Source organism: Rattus norvegicus, chromosome 3 (genome assembly GCF_021556685.1).
Source record: "Rattus norvegicus strain SHRSP/BbbUtx chromosome 3, alternate assembly SHRSP_T2T, whole genome shotgun sequence".
Classification (NCBI taxonomy): Eukaryota; Metazoa; Chordata; class Mammalia; order Rodentia; family Muridae; genus Rattus; species Rattus norvegicus.
Genome location: NC_141536.1, coordinates 17985062 through 17994337, shown reverse-complemented (window position 1 = coordinate 17994337; position 9276 = coordinate 17985062). Strand labels below are relative to the sequence as shown.

The 9276-nt window shown below is 52.8% G+C and overlaps 1 protein-coding gene across 20 annotated transcripts in view; it reads right to left on the bottom strand.

Annotated features, from left to right (window-relative positions):
• Positions 1-1226: 1226 nt before the first annotated feature.
• The window catches only part of Dab2ip (DAB2 interacting protein), a 171111-nt gene continuing 163061 nt past the window's right edge, over positions 1227-9276 (bottom strand). For 14 of the 20 annotated variants that reach the window (XM_087647674.1, XM_087647648.1, XM_087647650.1 and 11 more), the window contains 4 exons: positions 8689-8882; positions 4610-4697; positions 4050-4120; positions 1227-3077 (listed from right to left, as the gene is read on the bottom strand). In XM_087647674.1, coding sequence (XP_087503800.1) covers positions 3068-3077; positions 4050-4120; positions 4610-4697; positions 8689-8882 — 363 coding nt within the window. In that variant the 3' untranslated portion in view covers positions 1227-3067. 20 annotated transcript variants of the gene reach the window in all.

Genomic DNA, 9276 nt, shown 5'->3' with positions numbered 1-9276 from the left:
GTCCTGGGCTACAAGTGCTCTCTGTGGGTGTATACAGACAGCATAGGCTTCTCTGAACATTGACACCGTGACTCAGTCTTCTCACTGGGGAAACCTCTCTAAATGAGCACAAGGGGCAGCTATGGAGGACATGCTCACTTCCCCCTTATACCCCGTGGCGGACATCCCCAGGCCAGTCCCCTGCCAGGAGCTGGTGCAGTATTTCAAGCCAGGCCAGGTATCCTGGCTCTGACTACACGGATGTCTGGGCTTGGGGGCTCCTATCCTCTGGGAAGGGATCTGAACAAGCAAACCTTTCCCATCAGCTTCCAGTTGACTGTAAAGCAATTCTCTTATCTGCTTGGATTGCCCCCCACATTAATCTCATCAATACAATGATGTTTGGGGAGGAAACATCACATGTGATCGAGAGTCCTCATTTAACTTCAAGACTCGTTTCATTAAAGAAGATTCCTGGTGGTGTACCTGTTTGTTTTATACCATTTCCCATTGTGGCCTAAACTGGTCCCGGGGTAGACATTTTCTTTATGTCTCAGCATAGCCAACTGTAGGTAATTTCTCAGTTACAGTCTGAGAGACAGATCTGTTCTCCATAGGGTGAATGCTGGACTGTCCTTGCTTATTAGAAGTTCTTCTTAAAACCCTACAATTCCTTTTCTTTTGTAGGGGCTTGGGGTTTTTCTGACAGTATGCTCTGGGCTTGCGTGTGTTCTTGCCCCTCTAAAGCCTGACTCCTCATGTTCAACCCAGGGTTATCACACACCAAAACAGGCTCCCAAACATGACAGATGCCTGGGGACAAAGGCGCTCACCCAGCACGTATGGCTTAAGTGGTTTCAGACAAGTTCATTTCTAGCTGAGGAAAATCTGACTGAAGAATCTGTGTTGGGACAGCCAACCTTAGCCTCCCTCACTGGTAACCCTGGGCAGAGCTCCCCTTTTCTCCTCAGGCTGTAGAGGACTGACACATCTTGACCCAGAGCCTCTGCAGCAGGAAGTGTGGGAAGCTCAAGCTCCCAGGAATCACCGGGGCTCCAGGCCTGTGGAGGTCAGGAGGGCCTTTGACAGGTCAGCTGCTCCACTCCCAAGTACAGACTTCCAGCAGAGAGAAGGGGTGGCCGTAGGTCACCCAGTTAGGGGGCATGGCTAGAACAATAGTGTTAGCTCAAGATCCTGTTACCTGTAGGCAACAACCCAGGACACAGCTATAAAAAGGAGAGTCAGGCTTAAAATAGCTAAATAAATCTTTAATATTTCTAATTGCAAATGTACAGAAATTGCACAGCCACACGGAGTCTTCAAACACCAACAACTTCTCTGTACATTATTACAGGGTTAAAGTCTCGGCGGAGGGAAGGGCTCCGGCTGACTCCGACGTTTGCCTTTTTCCTTTTCACATACTTACAAAAGGGGGAGCTGGGCACAGTGGGGTTGACGGTAGCCTTGTGGCTGAGTATATAGAAAAGAGGGGCTGGTTCCCTGGACAGTCTGGCTCCCAGACGTACGGGTATGAGGGAGGAGTGTCCCTCAGGCAGGTGCTGGGGCACAAGTGGAGCTCTGGCCCTGGTCCCCACCCCCACCCCTGGGCAGTCAGAAGTCTTCGCTCAGAGGAAGTTTGGCAGTTTCCTTCGTCCTAACATACAAGTTGAATAAAAAGGTCAGGTGTCTATGTTGGCAGGGGAGGGGCCCCTCACTCCTGCAGAGCCTGGGTGTCAGTGACCAGGGCCTACCCAGAGCAGGGCCTCTGGCAATTCCAGCCCTTGCTGTGGCCAGAGCTCAGCCCCAAAGCTGTGGGGCAGGAGGATGCTCTACTGGCCCCATTGGGGCCTGTACCCCCATCAACCTCCCACCTCAACAGCATGCTTCAAAGCCAACCAATCAAAGCCCCAGGCAGGAAAAAGACAGACAGACACCTAGACTGCAGAGCTCTTTGTCCTGCCCAGCACCGTTCTCTAGGCTGTATCAACCGGGAGAGCAGTGTCCTAGCCAGCCCTTGCAGCACCAGGACTAAAGGACTATGTACATCCCTTGGGTGAAATAGTTCCGTTACAGTCAAACACCAAGAACATTTACAAAAGTCGGCAGACTTGCAATTAAGATAAAAATCTGTGGAGAGTCTGTACACTTTTACAGTTTTTGCACTAGGTAATAAGGCTCTCGGCCTGAGAGCTAATAACCCCGCCAGAGGGGCCATTGCATCTGGCCCTGCGCTCTCCTGTCCAGGCCTGGGGACCTCCCCATATTGCTAGGAGGCGCTCAGACAGAGGTCACTTTAACGAGGCATGGGCGACAGTGTGGGTGGGGAGGAAAACAGGGCTCCCTGGGCAGTGGAAGGGCAAGACCCAGGCCAGGCCAGGCCCTGCCCGAGAGGCCACCCCTGCTGAAATGCACAGGTGCAGGGGTGTGGATAGGAGTGGGGCAGGAAGAGGCAGTGGCAGGACCTCAGCCCCACCTCCTTCCTTCCTGAGGTCTGACCCTTGATGGCCACGCCCTCTCCCAGCACTGGTCTGCAGCCTAACTGGGTTGTAGGTTACAGCTAAAGTCCAGGGCATCTACCCTTTACCCTCACCTGTCCGTGGACTGAGTCTGGGGTGCAGCAGAGCTAGGCCACACCTCCACCCTTTCTAGTGAGGTCTCTAGGAGCATTGAGTGCAGCTTGCCTAGTCCCATTCTGCTGCCTGGGCAAAGGCTTCTGCCCTAGGTGACTCAGAACCAGAGCTTGGAATCTAGAGTGTGGGAACAGATGGGAATCCAAGAGAGACCCAAGCTCCTGCCCATCTCTGTTCCACAAAGGGGGAGGGTCAGATATGCTACAGAACAGCCTAGAGCTGGGGAAAACCAGCCCCAGCTGTGGGGTGTGCCCCTCCCTGCCTGCAGTGCCTGGGTCCTTGGCTGGGGCTGGGAGGGTGAGGAGAGGCGACTGCACACACGGGGCCTGGTGCAGGCTGCTGCTGTCTTGGAGAGGGAGCAACTCTACCATCCTCCAGGGTCGCTAGTTCCCATGCAGTGCGCACGCCCAATTTAAAAGGCCCTGTGTTCCAGCAAGCGAGCAAGCGGGCTTTTGTTTCTAATGCATACTGTGAAAGGAAAAAAAGTCACAGTTATCCACCTTCTCAGGGCCTGTGGGCTTAGAACTGTTCTCTTAAACTATCAGAGAAAAGAGGTCACCTTGGCAGGGTGAGCACCGACTGGCTTCTCCCCACAGGGCCACTGTGCCGGGACACACTGGGGCCCTGGAGAAGGCAGCTATAATGCATGGTGCAACCTGGCCACCTCTGCCCAGCTCTCTGGCCTCTGGGAGTTCCAAGAGCATGAGGCAGGACCACAGGTGACGTGTGGGGAGCTGTGGCTCCTCCACTGGATGTGAGGGCCCAGCAGAGAAAGTGCAGTGCTGTTTGGCAATGCAAGGAAAGAAGGGAAGGAGAGTGGAGGGTGTCGAGCCTGGGACGGGCACAGGACCCAAAGTTCTGTTCTTCAGTTCCTCACCGCCAGGAAGGGTCCCTGAGCAGTTGCATGCAGTGGCAGAGGCTAGAGCAGAGATAAGCAGGGGCCACTCTGCCTGCCAACTACTCCATCAGGTCCCAGGAGCCAGGGAAACCCACAGCAGCGGCCCCTAGACCTTACTTGAGCCCTTTCCAGGTGGCTCCCTCCATGGCAAAGGGTAAGGGGTACATGCACCTGGCTGGCTGGTCAAAGAGGAAAAGGTGCCACATACCAAATCCAACAACCAGAGACACAGTTGGCAGGCAGACCTCTCTGCAGGCTGTCCCCACTCCCCAGCGCAGTCTCTACTGCCTCTACCCACACCCACTTCAGGTGGGGGGGCACTGTGCCCTCAGTCTCACGCTCCATCAGTCCTGCGCCCCCTCCACTGCAGGCTAGTCTGCAACTGTGGGGAGCCTCCTGACCGAGACCCTGCCTGGGCCACCACAGTCCCCTCTCCTCAGGCAGGTTAACAATTGCTGCTGTTTCTGAACTCGCCGTTCTCAGTAATCTGCAATTTGGTGGGGTTGGTGGGGGAGACGCCGTTACGGGCTCGCATGCTGTACCTCTCTTTCAGCTGTGTGAGGGCACTCATGAGGCGGGCATTGGCAGCGTCCAGCGAGGCAATGCGCTTTTCCTGTGGGCAAAGAAGGCGTTAGTGGCACTTGGGATGGGCTTGAGCCAGCAGTAGCTGGCAGAGAACATCGTGATAGGCAGGAGAGGCAGGAAGACTGGGCTGTGTAACTGTCAGGTGTGTTAGGCCCCAGCTGGCACGGCTCTGTGCTATCACTGCCTCTTACCTTATTCAAAGTCAGGGCCGAGCTACAGCCACCTGAGGCTCACAGGCTCACAGCCAGAGCTCCTTCCTCGGCTACGTAGCTTACAGTCTAGCCCAACCTGCCAGTCCTAGGGGCATTCAGAGGAAGGGGCTTGGGGGCCAGAGTCCCGCCTTCCTTCACCTCCCCAGTTCTGCCTACTCCACTCCCACAAGTCCCTGGTCAGCATCTTCAGAGCATAGAGACCTTGGTTCTTGGTCCACAGTTCACACGGAGGTGGAACTGAGGATGCCAGAAGCTGTCCCACTCCCACTACCCCACGCTCTGCATCGCTGTAGCCAGAGCCCCACCTGGGCATCGATGATCTTCTGTTTGGAGTCTACGGCCGCTTGCATCTCAGCGTGATCCTTCTTCAGTTCCTCCTCCACAGACATCAACCTGTGAGCAGAGACAGAGTCACCATGCACAGAGGAGGAAAACGTCCTAAGCTATAGAAGGACACACTAGGCAACAGCGGAGGCCCTTCAACTGTCCCCAGCATGGACATGGCTGGACCACTCTGATTTGACCTCAACTCCCCACGTGCAGCTCTGCTCTCTGGGGCCATCTCCATTCCAATGCATCTCCATTCCAAGACCCAGAGATGCCATGTTATAGGATCTGTGGCAGGAGATATGATGAAGACACTAGAAAAGGCTCTAGATAGACCCCTCCTACCATGTTCACCAAGGTGGTGTGGGTATTATGAAGGCCCGAGGTTCAGGGACGCCAGTAACATCACACTAGCCTATAAGGAAAGTCTGTACAGCTGCTGTGGTGGGCACTGGCATCCGAGTGATGAGGGAGCTCAGGAGGGACGAGATGGAGGAACTTTAGGAGCGCCAGGCAGAAACAGACCCTACTAAACATTCCCCTCTAGTCTCTGTAGGAATCCTAATTCTGCCTGGCAAAACCCCAGCAAGCTGGGAACATCCCATAAGCTAGATAGATGCAGGGGAAGATGGGCCATATGGGGCCATGAAGAATTCTGAGAAGGTACCTGCACCATGGAACAGCCAGACGAGACCGAGACCAAGTCTGAAGGTCTTCAGGTCCCACCCTAGCAAAGCTCCAAAATGCCTGGCATCCCACCAAAGCTGCCAAGGACACAGAGATGTAAGGAAACAACCAGGAGAAAAACTAGTGAGAAGAGACGGAGATGCCAGGTAAGGGCGGCAGGAGGTGATGCTGTGAGGCAGTAACCATAGGGCAGTCTACTCGCCAAAGAGACAGTCGTAAGCATGAGGAAAATCAAAGAGCTTTAAATCACAGCGAAACTCTAAAGACTTGCAGGAGAAAGGACCAACTGTAGGTACTGCAAAACACTGGTGTGCCATTTCAGATGACATGTGAGCCACGCCTACACAGAGGCCTGTAACCCCAGCTACCTGGGAGACTGATGCAGGAGGACCACTGCAAGTTCAAGACCTTTTGGGCTGTGGGCAAGTCCAGGGAGAGCTTAGGAAATTTACTAAGAGACTGTCTTAAGTACAAAGGTTGGGGTGTAACTCGGTGACAGAGAACTATCTAAACTGCCCAAGGCCCTGGGTTCAATCCTCACCCAGTAATATAAAAATGTATACAAAACAAAACTCAAAGAACTGTGAAAACGACTGTGTGTGTGTGTGTGTGTGTGTGTGTGTGTGTGTGTGTTAACAGACGGCTCCGTCGTTATGAATACCTGCTGCTCTTACAAAGGACCTGAACTCAATTCCCAGCATCCACCCAGCAGCTCACAAGCACCTGGAACTCCAGCTCAGGAGATCTGACACAGACTTGCATGCAGGGAAACCCCCCATACATATAAAATAAAATCAAATAAAAGGGAGAAAGAAGGAAAAAAGTAAACAACGAAATGGAAGACAGTATAGAGCAGCCTACTGTACCTGGGGCAGGTGACAGGAGCCACAGAGGAAGAAGTAGGAAGCAGAGTCACATACCTACATACCTAAGTTTAGTCAACCCAAGAAACACAAAGAAAACCACACCAGGCACGTAAGAGTCAAACTGAAAAATGAAATTGTTGACAACATTGAATGAAAAAATCATTAGGAAGATCAGATGGCCCAGTGAGCAGGGGCACTGCGGCATAAGCTTAGGGACCCGAGGTTAATCTTCCCCAGAACCCACGGGGAAGAGAAGCCTCCGACACTGTCCTCTAACCTACACACCCACATATCCCTACATAAGCATACAATCACACACACACACACACACACACACACACACACACACACACACACACACACACAGAGCTGTTCTATGGCCTAAATACCTACACACCTAGCCCTGCACACATATACATACAAGCCCCTCCCCAGTCATACATAAAATTAGAAAATTTTTAGTATTATGGAGCCAACCTAGGGACTGTGCACGTCAGGCAGACATTCCAACAATGAACACAGCTCTAGCCCAGGAGAGGCTTCTTTAAAACCTTGTGAGAAAGAGCTGACTACGTAAACAAAACAAAATAAAAACAAAGCCCAGACAGGGCAATGCCCCTGCCTCTGTAGCCAGAGGAGGGTCACATCAAGCCACCGCCTCTGCCTCCTTCTGTAAGGCTTCATATCGCACGGCTGTGACGGCAGGTAAGATGGAGCAGTAGGTCACGTAGTCTGCAAAGCCTGACACGATTGTCACTGTCCTTTGAGGAAGACCTGTCAACGAACACCCGAAGCCACCGGGGCTAGACAGCAATGGAAGCCAACAGAGAGATGCTATGGAATAAAAGACACGGTCCAAGGAAGGCAAGAAGTCAGAAAGACGCTAGTGCTACATACCAACAGGGAACAGCTACAAGGTTGACAGGCTTAAGACCATCACATTAGAAGTAAATGGCTTGGGGCTGGGGATCTAGCTCAGTGGTAGAGCGCTTGCCTAGCGAGCGCAAGGCCCTGGGTTCGGTCCCCAGCTCCGGAAAAAAAAGAAAAAAGAAAAAAAGAAAAAGAAGTAAATGGCTTAAACGCTCCAATTAAAAGGCGTAAGTTGTTAGACAATAAACAGATCTATCTATCGGAACCTATAAAATAAACTTTGTGCACAGAGACGGGTACTTCAGTCTGAAAGTTTGTGTCCACACTCAAATGTGCAGACCCTGAAACTTAACCTCTGCGGTGTTACCAGCTGTGCTCTGGGAAGTGACTGGGTCACATGATATTTCTGTCTTCATGAGCAGGGTTAGTGTTCTTTCCAAAGAAGCTGGAAGGAGCTTGCCTCTAAGGACACAGCACCAAGGTATATCTATGAGGGAGAGCTACACTAAACTGCTGACACGGCAGAACTGTGAGCAGTACGTTTCTCTAGTTTATAATGATCGAGTGCTGATATTTTGTCATGGAAGTGGAAATGGACCAAACAATGGTCTAAAAGTGTCTAGGGCAGAAAGTGATAGACCGCGCTAACCCCAGTCAGAGAAAGTTAAGAGTGTCTACATTAGAGCAAGATGGAGGAGAGGGTATAATTAAAAGGCCGGTTTGTTAGTGGTACATAATCATCCTAAAAGGACGCCCACTCAGGACTACAAAGTGTCAGTGAAGCAAAACCCAACAGAAAGGAACCAGGAGAATCCTGATTAGAGAGCTCCGCACAGCATTCTCAGAAGCGGACAGAGTAAGACAAGCAGGCAGGCAAAGGAGCAGCAAGGACGAGTTAGACCTAACTGTCCTCATGCTGTCTACACTCTCAGACACAGGACGGGGAGATGGCTGGGCACCAGGGGAGCCAAGAACAGAGTGGGATGTCAAGCAGTTCGCAGGGGTCCGGCCACCTGGGTTGTGCTCTGCTAATGATCTGTAATGAACAGAAGCCCAGGACAGGAAACAACCGCCAGGCGGGCAGATCAGGTGATCTGGAAAGGGCTTGTGCTGTGGACAAGACAGAAGGCTAAGGGGGAGTTCCCTGTCTACCTCATGCCTGCTCAGTCCCAGGTCTCAGCCAATGACCATGCTCAACCCAATTCCTTACACACTGCTGTGAGGTAGATGCTCCAGGCCTGGGACACAGTGGGTGGCCGAGATACTGCACTGCCTGTGTGCAGACACCAAGGACAGCACGCCCATCCCATCCCAGGCAGAGAGAGAGAGGAGAGAGCTAGCTACCAGAAGCAACTGACCTCAGAAACTCTTCAAACAAACCAAACACTGGAAACCCAATAGACCCCCATCTACCATATTGGCATAGTCACTTCTCTTTTCGAACCAAACTCCTCCCTATCCACAATGGAACCTGAACACACACCCAGATACGCTGTCCTTCTCCCTGCCTTCAATGGCTTCCTCGTTGTCTGGCTTAGATCTCTAATTGCCCTAGAGCTCAGCGGACGGCCAGCTTCTTCCCGGTGCCCACCGTCCCACAGCCGGAGGCCGTGGCCCATGGGCGGCCTGCTCACCTGCTGATGATGCCCTTCATCTGGACGTCCTTGTCTTCCTGCTGCCGCCGCAGCCGCTCCTCGCCCTCCTCCAGCCGAGCCTGGTACTCGAGCACCAGCTTCTGCGTCGTCTCCTCCTGGCACTTGAACAGGGTCTCGTACTCCTCCAGCTTCTTGGTGGAGATCCGCAGCTTGTCTTGCAGCACCGCCAGATCCTGCCGTGGGGCAGTGAGCCATGGGCCAGCGCCCGGGACAGAGAGCACAGCCTCGTCAGCCTGAGCGGAGCACAGGCTAGGGGAGCCAACAGGGGATAGCCCAGTGACAAGACTCGACTCTGTGGCTGCCAGAGCTCTGTCCCTCCCCTCCCAGTCTAACCCGTACAGTCAGGAGTAGGGTGAGCTCAACCCACGCCTCAAAGACCGAGGGTTTAACTTGAACTTTCTTTTTTTAAAACTTAGCTTTTTTTTTTTTTAAATGCATGAGTGTTTTGCCTGCATGCAGGGGACATGTATCTCTATGTGCCTGAGTTCAGCAGAGGGTGTCAGATCCCTGGGGTTTCAGATGGCTGTGAGCTCCCATGTGGGTGCTGTGAACTGAACCCTAGTCGTC